The sequence below is a fragment of the Corella eumyota genome, chromosome 1, assembly GCF_963082875.1.
Source record: "Corella eumyota chromosome 1, kaCorEumy4.1, whole genome shotgun sequence".
In the NCBI taxonomy this organism is placed as follows: domain Eukaryota; kingdom Metazoa; phylum Chordata; class Ascidiacea; order Phlebobranchia; family Corellidae; genus Corella; species Corella eumyota.
This window is the reverse complement of record NC_137490.1, coordinates 13,715,950-13,734,992: the sequence shown is the minus strand read 5'-3', so window position 1 is coordinate 13,734,992 and position 19,043 is coordinate 13,715,950. Positions and strand designations below refer to the sequence as shown.

Here is a 19,043-nt window from a genome sequence, read left to right as displayed (position 1 = left end):
AAAACATAGGAGCAACTCTCCAAATTCAATTAACCGTGACCGCTACTGATTACACTTTTCGGTAGTTAACTAAAACAAATGACGATTTAAAAACAGTTTTCTTTACAAGTTTAGGTTAAATTAACTCCCACTGATTTAGAAATATAAAACCACAGTTAACAAAACATCAACCAGTGTTGTTGATAAAATGCAACCAAAGTTGGCAACTACCATGTGAAACAGGCAAGTTTTAAAAAATTTAAATCCGAACACCTTTACTTTTTTTGCTTAAGATTTCCCTAAAATTATCTTACGCGTATGAATTTGTGCAACATTCACACCTAAGTAACGAAATTTAAAACAATTAAATTGAATAAAAAAATTACTTCTTATTTAAAAAAATTAGCAGCTGTTTATTTCACGGAACAAAAACTATAATGTAAACAGGTTGCCTATGCCCTTTTTACCTGAACTTGCAATTCGGCAATGGGAAATTACGAAACAAAGACTATTAAGGTTTTATAGCAAATATTTTTAAAGCAAATATACAGAATGTTGGTTCTTTAGCCTTACTTCACTATTATATTACAAATATATATTATACGCTCTTGCCGTGTTAAAATAATGATGTAACGTGATTCCGTAGCCTAGTAAAAACCACATGTTCAGTAATCGTACAACCTTCTTCATAAACTTTAGCATATATCTCTGACTTAAAGCAAGGCTAATTTTGCAATTTTATTCTAATGACAATGCTGGTCTTACAAAGAAATGAGCGATCGTTTTTAATTTGAACAAGAATAATATCCTCTCCATCTGTTATTATACTTGCATGCGATAACGCGCATTTAAGCGATAACAACATATGCCGTCGGGGCGATTTGACCTGCTTTTAATCCAAGTAAAGTCATAAGGACGTCTTATAGAGATAGGATAACCTGCTTCTCAGACAAAAAATTGTTAAATAGGGTATAAAATTTCTAGTGTTCACAATTTCTATAGCTCAACCAACCACAAATATAAAAGAAGATTACGTTTTAGAAAAAAAAACAATTAAACCCTTTTAACAGCTTTGTTTAAATGTACTTGTTAAAAACTACGCCTAATTTCGAAAAATGTTCTAGGCATATAAGTAAGGGTAACTGTATGACACAAAAACAACATTGGGGATTAACATAGGGTATTCATACACAAACACATGCAAACCACAGTTTTCCATTAATATAACCTTGGTTCATGTCAACGCCTTTTTCACGAGAAGGTTATAAAGCGGAAGCAATAAAGAAGTTTTAAAAGGGTTTTACGAATTTGTAAAGGGGAGGGGTCTTAACGGTTTATACAAAAACGGTTTTAACAAATATACGACAGGTCTTGATTTTAAACAACAAATGCTGTTTATATTATGCCATAAGTTCAAAGCCCTGTTTAAAAATTAGGAAAGATAGTTTGCGTAAACCACATTATACTCAACGAATTGTTAACCCCTTCTGCTAGCGCACGTGTTTACCACATTAACGAGAAAGGCACTTATATAGCAGGGCAAAGTAACACAAAAACAGTTTAACCAATAAAATAAAATAAAATACAACATAAAACAATCTACCAAGTTAGATCGTAATGGTACTAAATATTGTAGCTGCAAAATGTTTTAACACCTTTTAAACTTGAAAACTTATATATAATACAGTTTACTTATGCGTACCATAACAACAAAGTATGTGTGTTGTTATATTGATTTTAACCTTTATCTGACTTATGTCTAAGCCGTTTAGTGTGTCCACATGTTATACAAATGTCTCCTAAGCTAAACAGCATATTTATTGTTAGATACACACTAATCTTTAAACATTACTGTAGATTAAACGATAGCACTTTATAAAATAAACAGAATCTAAGTTTAAATTTTAATCAGTAATAAAAGCTCGCCTTGTCAAACACTATTTGTTAACCTTTTTTTAATAACACACGAATTCCATTTAGCATGCTTGCCAACAAACCCCTTACTACATCTAGCGTCTAACTAAATTTGAGCGCTAGCTGACTTGATACCATTATAAAAATACAAACTTAAGGCATTTAAAACCCGGAAAAAAGAAAATAACACTGTTTACTAATAACTGCAGTTATAACATAAGATTGGTTTGTGATAAAACTTTACCCTGTTAAACAACGTCATAGTAGTACAAAGGCATCATAGTAGTGCAAATTTTACGCAATAATCAGTATTAAAACAAAATTTGTTTAAGTTTTTATTCAGAGAATAAACTAGCCTTTTTGTTTTATATCACTTTATTTTAAGGCATTTTTTACCTTTATTCATTCGGCTGATTTATTTAGGATCACTAACAACTAGAATTTTTTGAATTTTAGAAATTTCAATCTCTTTTTTACATGAAACGTTAACCCTGTACGATATGGTATATATCTCTCATAAAACTTGTTTTTCATTAAATTTATCGTTTATTTGCGCAACTTTAGCTAACTTGTAAAAGTAAAGGTAATACCATAAGCTAACATTTAGAAAAAGGGTAATCCTATTTTTAATGTTTATTAGGTAACAAAACATTGTTTTAATATACTCTAATACAGTCTCTGATACATTAATATTAGCCCACAATGTAACACTCATCTAACAGTTAAATTTAACCTAAATAAATTGGGTTGACTGTACTAAAAAGCTCATTTAATTTATAGCAACAACAACACTTTACTGGGCGTATATTTTCTTACAAAAAACGCGGAAACTAGCGAGGAAATGATTTATTTTGTTTTTCTTATGTAAGTATTTCTCGGGAGACGAGAAAAAAACAAAGCGTCACTTTTCCACGAACAGCAATCAACGAATTTTTTTTTAAGCGACTTGTTACTAAAACTCAACTATTTAACCTATTTGAATACAAACATTTTTTTAGTTAAAATAAGTAATAAAATACAATGTATTACTAAAAAGTTACAACATGTGATAAGATCTAGAAATGTCATAACTTAAGTTACAAATATAAGTTGCTGGCAAGACTTATTCCATGATATACAAACTGTTAAACGTACCTACAAAGTAAAATACAACAAAAAGGTATGTTTTTTTATTTTTAAAAGTTTATGTACATTAATAACAAAACGTAATTCAAAAAAGAAAAACTTTTGTTTTGCCATTTTTTGTGCAATATAATATAAGGCATCATCAGCCTTATATTTACAACTATTATTAAATAGCAATTTAAATGCGAAGTGTTTTTACATGACTTATTTTATATTTAAAATCAATAGTGTTCAGATTATTCTTTAGAAAGTTGATCTTCGTTTACCATTTCTATTTCCTAAAAAAAGTAATTTTACGTTATCGTAGGTGTCAAATTAAATAACTTTGTATGGCGTAAATGTTAATGGTATTTCAGAAAGCACACTGGTTAAACTAACCACTGTGGTAGATCCACTGGCTCTAGCTCGTAGGTTAAGTTTACTGTGGGTCACGTGCTTAAAACAACTGTTTTGTTTAAAACAGCATGCACTGGAATGCAATAGTTCAATAACCTGTAGAAGTGTAAAAATTGTCATTCAATGCAATATCGCACAAAAACAACATAAAGTTGTTAGCGTGATACTGTGGCCATTTAAAAAAATTCATAAGTAAATGTATATTAAACGAATTTATACCTGTATTAATTGTAACTTACTTTTATTTTGAGATCTTTTCGAATAAAGACGTAAAGTATAGGATTAACACAACTATGTGCCCACGCCAAACATGTGCCAAACATATGAACAAAATAATAAACTTTTTTGCACTCTGCGCAAGGTTGGGCTGCATAAAAAAGAGTAACATTAATAATTAAATTTTAATCCAATGTCAATGTTGGAAGCGATATATTTAACTCCGTCTAATTTTTTGAAATGTGTCACGTACAGATTAAATCGAGAGCTCTTAGAGAGTAAGTGGCATTTGATATTTGATTCGGAAGCCAGCATAACAGAAAAACTCCGATCACAACTAATACCATGGTTGTTGCCCTGTCCTGCAATTAGACAGACAATCGACATGTTAATGCATTTTACCATAAATTTTGACAGTGTATCTTTAATTTTAGACTACTTAAAACAGTGACGTCTGACCTGTTGTTTGCTGGTTAGGCGACCTGTCGTCTTGCGCGTTTTGAGAAAGACAGCAATGGTACAATAACATACCGCAATGATAATAAACGGAAGAGCAAATCCAAGTATAGACCTAAACAAAACAAGTTAGATTTTTATCAACGCTTATAGAATTGATAAACAAACGGCGTTTAGTTTTGTGAGCATATAAAATAATACACAAACAGTTGCTTTGAGTTCAACGTTGTGGGTGCTAAAACCCGTGTGCCCAATGGGACCTTAGTTATAGATTATATCTTCCCTAACAAGACGCAACGGCAGCATGTTAATGATGTTTATCTTAGGGTCACTCAAAATTCGCAGCAAGTAACTTGGTATTAGGAATCTTTCAGTTTTTCAACATAACTTACCTACTAATAAGATGCAAAACAAAAAATGATTTGTGAACTGTCAGCGTAAAATCGAATGTCCAGTTGCATTGGAAATAATCTATAAAAAACATGCTTTGTTAACCCGAATATAAATTATTTATTAAAAGTGTTTATCTTGCAAACTGACCTTAAAAATGACAAAAAAAGAAATATATAGATAAACACACAAAATGTAGTAAATAATGAAAATCTTGAATAGGCAACAGAATTTTTTTTCATTAACAATTTTTAAGTATACTTGTGCCTTAAAATGTAAAACACAATAAGGTAATAATTTTAGTGATATTTGATGTTGTGTATTAATGATTATTGATTCAACTGACACACATTGTTAGCCATAAATCCTGTAATTTATTTCTAATTGCTATATACCACTAAAATCAATATTTATTAAAAATTAGTGTGATAAACAAAAGTGTTTTATAAAAAATAAGCCTTATTTTATTTTAGTAAAGTTTTGTTAAAGTGTGATTTTTATTGTAACAAGAATATTTTAAGTTGTTTTAAAATATAAGTTTTAATTCATTAGCTAAGGATTAACTTTTCTTTTTTTTAATATATACCTAAATTTTGTTTTAAAGTTTTAAAAAAAGCGACAAAATTTATTCCTAAATTTAAATAATATCATTTTTAACATTATTTTTTTAAAGTTAACTTTTCAACTGCATACCAGGGTTTTCGTGCGGCATAACATCTCTGAAGTAAAATGTCGGAATACTCAGACAACACGACACCAACCAAATTACTATTGACCCAGTCTTCGCTGATTTCTTGCTTCTAGAGGGTAAGAAATAAAGCAATTTAAAAATAACAAACAAGTTGTTGAAATTTTAGAGACAGTTTATTGAATAAACACAAACACTTTACCTGTATAAACTGCTTGTTTTGTAAAAAACGACCGCTATGAGCCTGTCGACCGCCATTGCTGTTAAGAACAAAACGCTTGCGTACATATGTATTAGAGTACTACCACTAGTTAGTTTGCACATAGCCCGACCGAATATCCACCTATATGTTTAAAAAAATTCGCTAAAATAGGTTTGCTCTTTTAGTCAATCATATAAATAATGTGTTACCTTCTATTTAATGCATTTTCGGTGGTCCAGAACGGTAGCATGGCCAGAAAAATAAAGTCTGCAACCGCAAGATTTGTAACAAAGCCGTCAGTTATGCTTTTTTGTTGTATCTAAATAAACAAAAAGTATTTTTAGACTGAAGGCTTTGTAGTTGACTAATTCGCTTGGGTTATATTGGTTTGGTAACATCAATTTCAATTTTCTTAAAATATTTTTGATTACCTTTATTCTCATTATGTAAATCACCGTACCATTTCCAATTAAGCCCAGGACGCAAACTACCGCATATATAAAGGGCAACACAACTTGCGACATAGAATTATCAATTATATCGCTCAGTTGTTGAACAGTGGTAACATTTAGAAAAACCTGTGTTCGTTGGGTTATACTTCTATTCATACTTTAATATACTTACCTCAAAAAAAAAGGTAATTTAGTATTTGCTTTAATAATTCTAAAGATGGAAAATAAATATATTAAAATTGGCCTCAACATAAACATGCTTCTAACCTCTTAAAACCAATAGACTAATTATAAAGAACAGGCAAAACAGCCTTATATATATACATGATATTTACTGAAATGCATGAAATTGAATCCCAGCGGTCTTTCTTAATGAATTTTTCCAATATTCAGATCGTAAAGGGTATACACAATGCTCCTGTAAGAGGTGTTATTATATCTCGAAAAGAGGTGTTACATCTTTACGTTTTTTTTTTTTAAAAATTCAAAAATAACATACACGCTGTTGTGGCGAAATAACATGTTTAAATACTTGTTGTATTAATAAATAAGTTAAACATCGTTGTAAAATAAAAACAAGAATAAAAAAATTAAATACGCAATCGTTCTCAAAAAAACATAAAAAATATTCTAAGTTTTATAACCCAACCATTTTTTTTAGTTTATAAATAACTGACATAATGTTTTTTTATGTAACCCAGCAACAAAAAAATATAACAAAGGTAATACAAAACAGTCAAAAAAGTGATTTAATTTTAAAATAAAAATAGTCAGCCAAAAACGAGATATGTCTGCACACGATTCCCACGTAAACTTCTTTATTTAACACTTCCTTAAACAATAATATTTATTATTAGTAGCTAGACATAAAAAAAGTTTAAAGGTTGTGGTTAAATAGAAAAGTGTTAGCTAGTAAATCAGTATCTTAGGTAGTAACCAGCAAACCTTTAGCACTTTTAAAACAGGGCTATGGATATATTATTAACAAGAAAAAAACTAAAAAATATTTATTATTAAGTTAAGAAATACAATACTAACATGACAAATAAAATAAAGCCATGCTTACGTAGGTTTCTACCAAAAACCGTATTAGTTATAAAATATTTAATTACAAATGACGAAATTGTTGCCCATTTCTCTTTAAGAATATCATCAACTCAACATATAGAAATATACAGCAATCAAATGACCAAATAAAATTTTTGACCCCCTCACGAATTGAAAGTAAATAAATCTGTTGGACTATTTATTTGCACTCATTTCGTTTAAATCTGCGGAAATGTGCAATGCAAACACGTCAGCAAGTCATTCACAGTTCCCTAGTACTTCCTTTTCACAGTTTCTTTAGGCAAATTTTTTTCTTACTATTACAATAAAAAAGAATTGCTTTTTTATTTGATGCTGTACCATAGTAGAAGACTTTTTATTTTATAGTGAGTTTTTTTGTAGTGACATTTGCTAGTTGTATAGTCTTAACATAGTTTTGGCATAAGTTAGATATTTATACCTAATAAATGTTCGGTATGACAGGTTTTAATAATACAAGTTGTTTTTGTAGAAATTGTTTTAGTTTTAAACGGAGGTTTCTTTAAAAATGCACAAAGTATTGTATTCTTTGCCTTTACTTATCCTTTTATACGTTAAACCAACTACGCAAAAGTGTGAGTACAAATTTAATTAAAAATGTATGCGTATTTTATCTAAAAAAACATTGTAAATAGAATATTGTAATATTTTAACATGTTTTTATCATTTTAGCGCACATAAGATCAATTATCGATACGCCTTTGCGAACCAACGATCAGTTTCTACTTGAAGGAACCTTTTTAAACAGACGAGCCGAGGTTCGTCTAATAAGCGATAAAAAAGCATGTCCAAAAAATATTCAAAAGAAAACTTATAAGCCATTTTGTCAGCCCTTGGTATTGGCATTTAAGCCTCAGCGAAGGCAGGTTAGTTGTATTAATATATTTCAAAGTTTTGATTAATTCGTGTTTTTTTATTTCAATTTAATAAAACATATTATCTTCATACTGATATATATTTTTGTAGACATTTTTTTACACTTTGGATTTTTTTTTTAATTTCTGAGTTCTGGCTAAGTTGATTGTATTAAAGATCATTAATCTATACTAACGTTATACAATCAAGCCAATTTTAACTATGGCACTAAATTGTTTTTTTTGTTGTAACCACAAATCAATTATAAGGGTAATATTTTTTGCAGATGACGTTAGCCAACAAAGGATCCCCACAACAACCAAGAAGTGCGAATGATAGGGACGACCACAGCCTTGGCGTTGTTTCTGACCAACAAATACAGTACCGACAAAAATTTAGGTTGAAAATTTACGGTAAGCGAACAACATTACATTTACACAATATTTTAATATGTAATGCTTGTTACAAATGAGTATTATTATGTGATAGCTAGGTATCAGCACACAAAATTAATTAACAAAGTATTGTAACTAGGGTTTTGTGGCCATGCCATAACATACTTAAAATCTTTATGTTAGGTAAACATTAATACTTTTGGCTTGTTTTAAATCATTAAATAGATTTTGTCATTTTTTTCCCGTCGCATTGTTGTAATATTAATTGTATATCATATTTATTATTTGCTTTTAGCAATGTGCGAAAAACCAATATAAAAAAAACAAACTAGAAGTATGTAAAACAGTCGTTTTTTGGTTATGCAAACTTGTTAAAACAAATTGGTAAATAGTGATCTGTTAGTATTAAAATTAGCTCTACTTTAAAATGTTTCTCTACAGTTGACGAATCTTCATATACAATAACATTAAACGGAAAACAGATGAGAACAATCAGAGACGACATTGGGCATAACACTGTGATTGAATTTCGATGTTATGGTGCCGAATTTACAGATTTTTCATTTATCCCGAGTAACGAACCAATAGAACCTGCAGATGGAATAGGTAAATTTTTAGTTACCTTCTGTTTGCATGTGTTATTATTAATTTACAAAGTTTGTTGTTATTTATTTAAAAGTAACAATTTAAAAACACTATATTGATTATTTTGTAGATGCAAGACGCACGAATGGTGAGTAAATGGAAAGAAAACTTACTAATTTATAATTTATGAGTTATTAAATATGAATAAATTAAAGTTGTTGTTAAAAACAATGTTTGTCCGACCAAATTTATCTAAATGTAACATTAACAGAGCCGTGCGGAACAACGCCCGGTCTTAGACCCATTAGAGCTCGTATAGTAAACGGACGGGATGCAAAACCAGGGGAATTCCCATGGCAGGTACTCGATAGATTTTTTACGTTTAACTTAACGACTTAATTTTAATTTCCTACACCAAAAGGCATAACTATTTGTCATAAATGGTATTCCCAGCTTTAGTGAAAAATGTTATATATTTAAAAAAAATGACACTGGAACATATCTGAGCCAATGTTTTATTTTTATAGGTTGCACTGCGGCGAAAATTTGCCTACCCTTGGGCAAACTACAAACATTTATGCGGGGGAAGTCTTATAGCTCCATGCTGGGTTGTAACAGCTGCGCATTGCGTGCAATCAGTGTACGTATAAGAAGCCCTTAAAATGTTGACCTCAAAAAATTTTAAATTTGTTTTACTGTTTGTAGCCAGCAGTTAACATAGCAAACTGAGTTAAGTTGTTAACGATAGAGAATGTACTAAACTTGGGTACTATTATTTTATTGTTATAGAAAAAGACATAAAGATGAATATGTGTTTCGCGTTGGTGATTTATCTAACTCGGAAGATGCAGCAAGCGACAGCGAGCGGGAAGCACAGCAGGTACTTCTAAATTGTTTTGAAATTTTGTGTTTTTAAATTTGTAATTAGTTTGGCTGTGCTAACCAGAGGTTATTTATTGTAATTGAACAAATTGCACTTAACAAAAATAATAAAGTGACAAAAATTTAACAATTGATTATAAAAATAATCTCTATATAAAAAAAATAATTAACTTTAAAAAAGCCACTTTTCGTACGTAAATTGTGTTATTTTTTAACAGGATTTTAACATTAGTGAAGTGATCGTACATCCTAATTATTCAGTTGACCCAAGTCTTCAGAACGACATTGCTCTTGTGCGACTTCAAAGGCATAGAGGAAAATGTGCTGTGATAGGGTAAGTTAGGTCGTTGTATTTAATAAGTAGAATTTAACCAATTATTGTGTTGTTTGTAAAGCTCAATTTTTGTTGATTTATTTTGTATTTAAATCTTTGGTTCAGTAACATGAATTTTATAAAAAAAATTTAGGTATTTCTTTATTTTAGCGATTTTGTGCGGCCGATATGTTTACCAAATAACGAGCAATTTACGACGGAAAAAACTTGTGTTATAAGCGGTTGGGGTGCACAAAATTGGACCATGGGTAACTTATCCATTTGTGTTTTGAAATATTTTATTAAAAAAAATAATCAAGTCTGAAACTTTATTATGATTGACAATTTACAGATCCGTTAGATTATCCTCATGTTCTACAAAAAGGCAGAATCAAAATAGTTGACAAAGCAAGATGCCGAAATTTATATGGATTAAGCGAAAATGGAAGGGAACGAGTTAGTGATAAAACAGTCTGCGCGGCTGTAAGTAAAAAAAATAAACAAAATTTTTTTTAGAAATAAAAAATGTTTTTTGAAAAAATATTTTATAAATTGTTTAATAAAAATCATATTAAACCCAGGAACGGGGTATTGATAGTTGCCAGGGGGACAGTGGGGGTCCCTTAGCTTGTGAACAAATTGGACATCAGAAGCGTTATTTTGTGCTGTGGGGTATTACAAGTTGGGGGGATGGTTGTGCTAATTTTGATCGTCCTGGGATTTACACAAAAGTTGCGGATTTTGTTGAATGGATCAGACGACATGTTGATACCTGAAGTTTATATAACTAAAACACGATCTTAATCAATTTTATTTTAAGACAAAAAGTCTTATTTGTTACTCGAACATCAGTACTAAACTTTCTAAAACCTTGCTTAGTTAACTACAACTAAATATTGATTTAAATGTAAGTAGTTATTTTTTATGTGCTAAAACTTATTTTAAGTGTGCCATATATTTATTTTATTTTGATATATATTACATTTACTCTATCTTTAATAATACCACAATCGTTATATTCTGATGAATTTTTTTACAGTTGATGCTTTAAATGATTTAAGAACAATAGCTTAATATGGATTGCAAATGATAAAAAGTAAACTTTTAATACCAAGATATTAAAAAATATACTTAACATACCAGCACACGGCTTTTGATGACCATATTAACATAAATCCTAAAATTTTAAAATTATGTACATACACTATTAAAATAATAAAACATTATAAAATGTGAAAAAAAATCATTTTTTTATGCGTTTTTTTCCGGCAGGTGCTTTTTTAATGTCTTGTATAAATTATACCAATTGCAACGACGCCAGATTTATTTTAGCGATGTTTTCGGTTGTCCTTTTAAAAACCACCTGTGAAAAAAGCAATAGTTATGATATTCAAATAATATTTATGATTCAAAGACATGCACACCTATTTTTAAAATGAGTTTACCCTTTCCACTGTAGCTATATTTAGATTTACCATTCATGGATATAATTATTAAACTCTCACAACATTTGTTTTTAAAACCATGAATAATTAAGTTTATCCCACATCGCATAACAAAATAATGAGTAATCAATAAGATCACCTTAACGTTATCTGTGTCTGTAGCACATGTTAAATGGGAGTACAATTTTTTGTTTCCATCATGGTATAAAAGTTCAAATGTTTTTCGTATAAACCCCGATGCTTCTTCAAAAGTGTTCCGACCTGTAAATAACAACACAATAATATACGTTTTAGATATAGGCTAGGTAAAAAATTACATCATGCAAGTTACATTCTTAGAATTACAAGTATTTTAATCAAACACCTTTAATCTATTAGCCGAAATTAAAATACTAAATTATTAAGGTTAAAATTACATTATGTAAAATGCCTTTACCTCGATAATGTGGAAAGCAAATTGAAAGGGGTACTGTTTTTATTTTGCTTTTGAACAAGTCGATTTTATTCATAAATAGTATAACGGCTTTTTTTTGAAAAAAGAGATTATTGCAAATTGAATGAAACACTTTCATCGATTCATGTATTTGGTTTGTAGACCCATCTTCCTCTATAACCTGTGAAATCCAAAATTAAATTAAGATTAACAAAAACTAGCCTGACATATCATGATGGAAAAATCATCGGTACTTTGTCAGTTGTTTTTAAAATGTTTACTTTACTGTATGTTAATGTTACAAAGCTGTATTAATGCAAAGATACTACCAGAACAGTATAGACAACTTTTTGAAATTAGGCTACCTTATCGTACTGATTAATTGCCACTAAGAAAATAACAGCGTCAACTATATCAAAGCAATGGATCCACTTTCTTCGTTGGGATTGTTGCCCACCGACGTCTATCAATATAAACGGATTTCCACAATAATCAAACCTTAAATAAACCAAAAGATTACGACTTATAGTGTTAGACTTTTTAAATTTTCAGTACATACTTCGTTTCAATAACCCCACAAGTGACTACTCGCATATGCAATATGTCCTGTGTAATGGGCTGATATCTGTCGTCCAAAATTCGGTTCGAATGTTGCATCAGGTACTTGGCACTGTCTAACAAATTAAATTGTGATGATCTTTGAAAACACTTCTGTAATATGTAAAAAAATAAAATAAAGTTGTTATACTCTATGCACAAGGTTATAAGTATTTACCTGAATTCCTTTGTCGCTTAACAACGGCTTTAAGCTGAACTCTCCAACAATTGTTTCATAAAGTTCATCAGTCTTGTTATTTACAATATCCAACAAACTTCTTGCCATTCTCTGTTATATAAGTAAGTAACTATTGTGCTCTTAAGTTAAAAAAAATTGTGTGTAATCGTTTTATAATATAAAAAACGTTACCTTATTTGCCTTTGTTTCATATACTATGTTTAAATTTTCCATTGATCTAGCAACCGATGCAATGCAACAAATTAGGTTGTCCTGAATTGTTTTTCTTAATACAAAATATATATATTTATTTTGTTGTAAACTTAAAAACAAATCTAGATCCTACGCAAAATGGTTTTACTTGTGTCTATATAATTCTTCTAGAGGAAAGATGCCTTCAGTTAACAGCATTTGATTTCGTAAAGTGGTTTTTCCCGAGTTACCAATTCCAAGAAGAAGTATCTTTGTGTCCCTCTTCTTTTTCATTTAGTTAAAGGCAAAATAAAATTAAACTATTTTTAACGTTTTAAAAATTTTAAGTTATGATTTTATTTTAGGTTTAACAATTTTTTTACCTGTTTGATAAATTCTGTTTTATCTTTTGACACAATAAACCCCATGCCTGTAAACCTGTGTATGCTGTATTTTAATTTATGTCAAAAAACATTTACCATTATGTAGTACAAACGACAAGGTAAACTCAAAATGAGTGTTAAAACAATTAAGAAGATTAAATGACTGAAAATACATATTAATTTCATTAGTTCCATAAGCGAGAGTAATTTTTTGTTTTGCATAATTAAAGCGCTTTGTCTGTTCGTGTCCATTTTGCGTTTGTTTATTAATTAAAAATTTGAGATAGATAATTTTTTTAAAACTAAAAACTAATTAGGATCCTAAATATGTTATTGTTTGTAAAAGTAAAATTTGTAATGTTGTTTTAATGCAACTGAATTAGGTAAACCAATTTAAAATCGTTTACCGATGTGATTACATGTTTTATATTTCACATAATCACCCAAACTAATGTTTGTTTCGTGTGCTGACGTCATTAATATAGAATTCATAAATGATTAATACTTTTTGACTTTGTGAACGATGTTTGAATACTCTCTCCTGTAGTTTAGAGTTTTTAAACCTCAATTAAATAAAAAATATAATTTATTAAACATAAAACATAACACATTGGGTGTAAGTTGACAAAAGGCAAGACGTCAGCAATAAATTCAACAATTCCAAAACTGTGTATAGTAGTTACAACTGTTGTTTTCAACAGTGGCGTTTAAAAAAATAGTTGTTTGTTGCCACGCTAATCGTATTGCTGTAAATCAATCTTGGAATAGTTAGTAAATTTATTTGCACCAAAATCGTAGTCCTGGTATCTAGTATGGAGAATCAGTCGGCATCGAACGCTTCTTCATTATTTGACTCATTGCCACACGAACACATTCATAATAAAGGCGAACATCAAGATTGTTGTAAAAAAGATGACAATCTTCCCCCAGATATGAAACAGAAGATGATGGATATATTTCACGTGTCAAAACTAGGGTAAATTTTTTTTTTAATAAAAGATATCAGTTGTTTTTAAATTGTTCTTGTTTTTGCAAATGTATATATCTATTTTAAGGTTACTTATACCAGTACAAGACCTTGTTGAAAAGCAGGGAATTGGAATATTGAACGAATTCGATAAAGACGGGCATACTCCAGTTCATTGGGCTGCATTAGGTGGACATACTCATGTAATAAGATACTTCTCTCAAATTAAGGTAAGGCATATTTTAATCTGAAGATTATATAATGAATCCGGCATTGTGGTGTAGTGGTAAGAACACTTGCTACACCACCATGATGTCGTGGATTTAATTCCCACTGCTCTCCTGCTGCAGCGCCCTTGAGTAAGGCGCTATAAACGATACAAACTCCTGCTGAGCCAGCACTTATCAGCAGCATAATTACCGTGCAATTGTAATCTATAATATTCCGAACTGCTAAACAGTTGTTACTCTATGTTAAGGTCGCACATTGGAAATCCCAAAACGAGGATAAATAAAACTGACAATTTTTAAATAAATACATGGATTTTTTAGAAATAACAGGACCTTGTATGCAAACAGTTATTTGATATCAAAATTTAACAAATTCATTTTTGTATTTAATTTATATTGCCTCTTAAAAATAAACATTTTTAATTAGAATTTTTTTCTACTTTTGTAGGCTCCGCTAGACACTGTTGCAAAGAATCTTTTGGGAGCACAACCAATACACTGGGCATGTGTTAATGGCCACATTGCAGTTGTTGACATTTTGTTTCAGGTATCTATGTGACCTCTTTTAAGTTAAAATAATGTTTATATAAACAAACATAGTTTAACAGTAAATTTAGTTTTTAAGAAAGAAATTTATGTATATATATGTGTGTGTGAACAAGAAAAAGGTTTTGGCATGAAGGTCTTACTAAATTTTAAAGATTTATATTTATGCAATTGCAATAGGCTATTACCTTTACTACTCTTTATTTAACCGATAAATACACCAAAATGCTATTTAATCAATACAAAATACTATCTTTTGACCACAAACTTTTATATAATAAAACTTTTTTTTAATTATTTTTTTTTGTTTAATCACACTGGAGGCTGGAATAAGCATTGACAGTGTGGACAACAAGGGATGTACACCACTAATAATCGCTGCACAATATGGCCGAACAATGTTGGCTGGTTTTCTAATGGGAAAAGGAGCAAGGTTACAAATAACTGATAAAGAAGGAGATAATGCACTTCACTGGGCTGCATTTAAAGGTAGGAATTGTATACTCATTGCATGTGTTTTAAGTTTTATGTATATGTTAACAAAAAAATAATTTTTAATAATTTCATTGCCATTTTATTTTTCTGGTAAAATTTTAACATAAATCTTTCAATTAACTTACATATATGCAGTACCATGTAAATATGCAGTACCATATATTAAGGTTATTATCCAATTTAATTTTAATGCAAAAAATAAAGAGCCTATGTGATAATGTTTTAATTTGGATTACAATTAAGTCGAAAAAAACTTTAAATTTGTATTCATAAGTTGCTATACCTTTTTTATAACCTAAGGCTAGGATTAAAGCAACCTTAAATTATTTAGTTAGGAGTTTTGTTTAATGCGCAACCTTACATTAATCCAAAAAATGCGTTGGATTAAAACAAAAGCAATGCCTTATTTGCAAATACAAACCAAGAAAATGTTTACAACAAGGATTTAAAAAATACAAATAGTTGTGTAGTTTAATGTGTTTTTAAATTCCTTATCAAGGACATTGTGAATTAACGAGGCTACTGATTTATTCTGGTTTCAATCCAAGACAAAAAGACAATTTTGGTCAATGCCCACTTCATCTTGCTTCTTTAAGTGGAGATTTACTAACATGCAAGTTATTATGTGAACAGGTATATCTTATTAGGCAATACTGCTATTTTTTAGTACAATAAATTTAAATATATTTGTTAAAAAGTTTGGCTCTTATTCACAATTAACATTATACAGAACTAAAAGTATTGAATATGTAGCATTATTTTGTAGACATTGTTATTTTAAATAACAGTTTACTTTATATAGGAATAAAATTTTCACAAATCTTATTTCTTAACTATTGTGTTAAAGGATGGTGCAGATGTTGACTTAGAAGATCATAATGGAAATACTCCAATTAAATTAGCTAAAGGACGGAAATACAAAAACCTCATTTCATATTTTGAAGGTTTAAAATCGGGAAAAAACAAATTTATGCCTGCATTCGAGTTAAAGTAAGTGCGGAGTATTAAAATTTTAGTATTTTTAAAGAACTATTTTATGTTAAAGAATGCCATAAAATCAATTTTAAATGTCTCATTTGTAAAGATTGAAAATCAGTCTATTCTTTGTGGTATGCAGGCATATATTTCTTGTGACTATATTAATACATTAATTTAATACTGACCGGTAAAAATTGTTTAATGCAGCTTGTAGAGAAGAATTAATTAGTAACCACTTACTTTAATAATATAAATTCGACAGTTTTCAATCAGAAACTTTATTAAAATTTGGTATTTTGTTTAGATCTTTAATCTTTGGTCCCCCAGGAATGAATAAGGGAGCTTTTCTTTTTATGATATTTATTACCTGTTGTTATGGTTATCCTTGTTATATATTTAAAGTTTTGCCTATGACCATAGACTTTCAAATAACTCATCTACTATTTTTTGTAAACACGTAAGTTTCGAAATTTTAAAAGTATTAGTTTTTCAAATATAAAATATAGTGCAAGATTTTCATAAATTCCTTGTTTTTACCAATTTTAAAATTGTAAAATCTAAACAAAAAAATATTTAAAATTTTAGTATTTATTCACCATAATTGCATAGTCATAGCTCATTAGGTGCAATATTGTTAAACTATGGCCTATTTTTTGAAATATTTTATTATTTTATTTCTTCTAATATAATTACTGTTTTAGAATTGTAATGTGGTATGCACTGATAAAAGCACACAATATAGATCCAGGTTTTCTTCCTAAAAATTCAGATGAATATGATCAAGCACTCAAGCAGGTAAAAATTATGATAACATAGTTATGTTGTTGGTTTGCTCATTTAAGCAGTCATGTTTTAATAGTACTATACATCATGTGTGTAAGTTTTGTAATTTTTGCTTTAAACTTGTTTGGTTTGTTTTTTATAATCCCATTTGTTGTGTTGGCTATATTGTTATTTTACTAACACTAGCGTGTGAGTATTTTATTTACAGTGCAAAAGTGTTTTTTGTTAATGAATATTAAAGAAAAAAGACTAACATTTTGTCCAGATTATTAATAAACCTAAATTAAGTTTAGGAATTTGTAATGGTAAACTATTTTTCAAAATTTATTTGTTTGTGAAACTTGTTTCATTGTTTTAATTAAAAAGTATTTTTTTATATTTTGAACATTAATCAATTTATCTTGAGATGTAAACCAATATTTTTTCAAAAAAAATAATTTATTTTAATTTACAGGTTGCTTATTTTTATGAGTGGAAAACAGGTCAGAATCCTTTAAGTAGACTCTGCCATACTTGTCGGCTTGTAAGACCATTAAGAGCAAAACATTGCAGGGTTACAAACCGATGTGTCAAGCATTTTGATCACTACTGTCCATACATTTATAATGTTGTTGGATACAGAAACAGGTAAAATGTACTGTCACAACAGTTAATAAGAAAATAAATTAACAACGTGTTTTTTTTTAATATTCAAAAATGTACACCTTACAATTTACTTAATTTTTAAGCACTGTAATATCTATTAAGATTGTCACATTTTTTGTGCAGGCAATATTTTCTTGTTTTCCTGTACGGCATGTCATTTACTTTGCTGACGGGTGATTATTTTGTGTGGTTCATCAACAGACACTATCATCGTGACATTCTACTTTTGCTTGGTGGAGTTATTATGGGAATTTTCACCATAATTGCTGTCGGCCTTAGTGCTTTTACTGTAAGTATATTTCAACTTAGATCTACTTGAACTGTATAAAAAATCAAAGTTTTTCACTTTTTAATGTGTTTTACATTGTTTTATTTTAAGACTTATCAAGCAGTAACCAACATTACTACAAACGAAAGGCTTAATTATAAGAGATATGAATATTTAAATGATGCCAACAACCAATTTTCTAACCCATTCGATCAAGGATGGCTGGCAAATTTAAAAGAATTTTTCCATGTGAGTGAACCCCGTACCCTGTCGGCGGATCAGCTCGCTAATGAACGATTACAATTTGTGGAAGTCATTTAATTCAAAAACCTTGAAAGTTATAAATACTAAAAAAATAAAATATACCATAACATGATACCTGGGCAGTACTATTTGTTGTTTTAGAACTCCTATGTGAGTTTGTGCTTTCGATTTCTTATTTAATAGTTTATACATTAATATTGCACTAAAATATAAATATTCAGGTATGGTTTATTAGGTTAGTTATATTGTACATTACAAGGCCTATCAAAAAGTTGTACACTAAATAATTTTAGTCTAAGTATCTGGTATTATACCTTTGCTAAATGATTTTGTAAACCATAATATTTGGCATACTAGTAATCTTTTACACAAGTGTTCCTGTAATTCATTTTAGTATTTTAAATTCTTATATAAATTTATAGACCTAGTAACTAATTTAAACTTCAGTGTAAATTACTTTGTACTATGTTAAATATTTAGATTTTTTTATAAAATATATAAATACTTGTTTTATGTGCTTGTGTCAGTTGTTACTTTCTAATAAATACTTTTTTACCAAGAATAAAATATGAACAATTGTATACTTCTGCCTACTATTTTGCTAAAACAGATTTTCAAAGTCAAATTTTTTGTTTATATGACTTAATTGTTAAAAAAAAACATATAATAAAAAGAAATGTGTGGGTAGAGTCATCTTAAGATTTT

At 29.1% G+C, this 19,043-nt stretch overlaps 4 protein-coding genes across 4 annotated transcripts; 2 read left to right on the top strand and 2 right to left on the bottom strand.

Moving 5' to 3' along the window:
- Positions 1-3,638: 3,638 nt before the first annotated feature.
- Positions 3,639-5,902, bottom strand: LOC145763731 (apelin receptor A-like). The gene is made up of 8 exons (XM_082575244.1): positions 5,798-5,902; positions 5,576-5,685; positions 5,367-5,507; positions 5,170-5,276; positions 4,479-4,557; positions 4,090-4,201; positions 3,884-3,992; positions 3,639-3,781 (listed from the first exon to the last, which is right to left on the bottom strand). The coding sequence occupies exons 1-8, from the start codon at positions 5,888-5,890 to the stop codon at positions 3,639-3,641; spliced, it is 894 nt and encodes a 297-aa protein (XP_082431370.1). The 5' UTR covers positions 5,891-5,902.
- Positions 5,903-7,328: 1,426 nt separating this feature from the next.
- Positions 7,329-11,186, top strand: LOC145758898 (serine protease 29-like). Its single transcript, XM_082572594.1, has 12 exons — positions 7,329-7,479; positions 7,577-7,770; positions 8,046-8,172; positions 8,596-8,760; positions 8,870-8,887; positions 9,011-9,099; positions 9,267-9,379; positions 9,529-9,619; positions 9,840-9,955; positions 10,106-10,203; positions 10,287-10,417; positions 10,516-11,186. Exons 1-12 carry the CDS (start codon positions 7,413-7,415, stop codon positions 10,708-10,710), a joined length of 1,404 nt encoding a protein of 467 aa, XP_082428720.1. The 5' UTR covers positions 7,329-7,412; the 3' UTR covers positions 10,711-11,186.
- A 45-nt stretch (positions 11,187-11,231) lies between these two features.
- On the bottom strand, positions 11,232-13,073 carry LOC145763721 (guanine nucleotide-binding protein G(o) subunit alpha-like). The gene is made up of 8 exons (XM_082575234.1): positions 12,949-13,073; positions 12,780-12,873; positions 12,588-12,698; positions 12,372-12,523; positions 12,178-12,310; positions 11,816-11,993; positions 11,519-11,640; positions 11,232-11,297 (listed from the first exon to the last, which is right to left on the bottom strand). The coding sequence occupies exons 1-8, from the start codon at positions 13,071-13,073 to the stop codon at positions 11,232-11,234; spliced, it is 981 nt and encodes a 326-aa protein (XP_082431360.1).
- A 798-nt stretch (positions 13,074-13,871) lies between these two features.
- LOC145750509 (uncharacterized) lies at positions 13,872-18,877 on the top strand. Its single transcript, XM_082566565.1, has 11 exons — positions 13,872-14,138; positions 14,218-14,359; positions 14,808-14,906; positions 15,229-15,394; positions 15,900-16,033; positions 16,248-16,390; positions 16,683-16,835; positions 17,080-17,173; positions 17,616-17,788; positions 17,930-18,095; positions 18,186-18,877. Exons 1-11 carry the CDS (start codon positions 13,975-13,977, stop codon positions 18,393-18,395), a joined length of 1,644 nt encoding a protein of 547 aa, XP_082422691.1. The 5' UTR covers positions 13,872-13,974; the 3' UTR covers positions 18,396-18,877.
- The last annotated feature ends 166 nt before the right edge of the window (positions 18,878-19,043 follow it).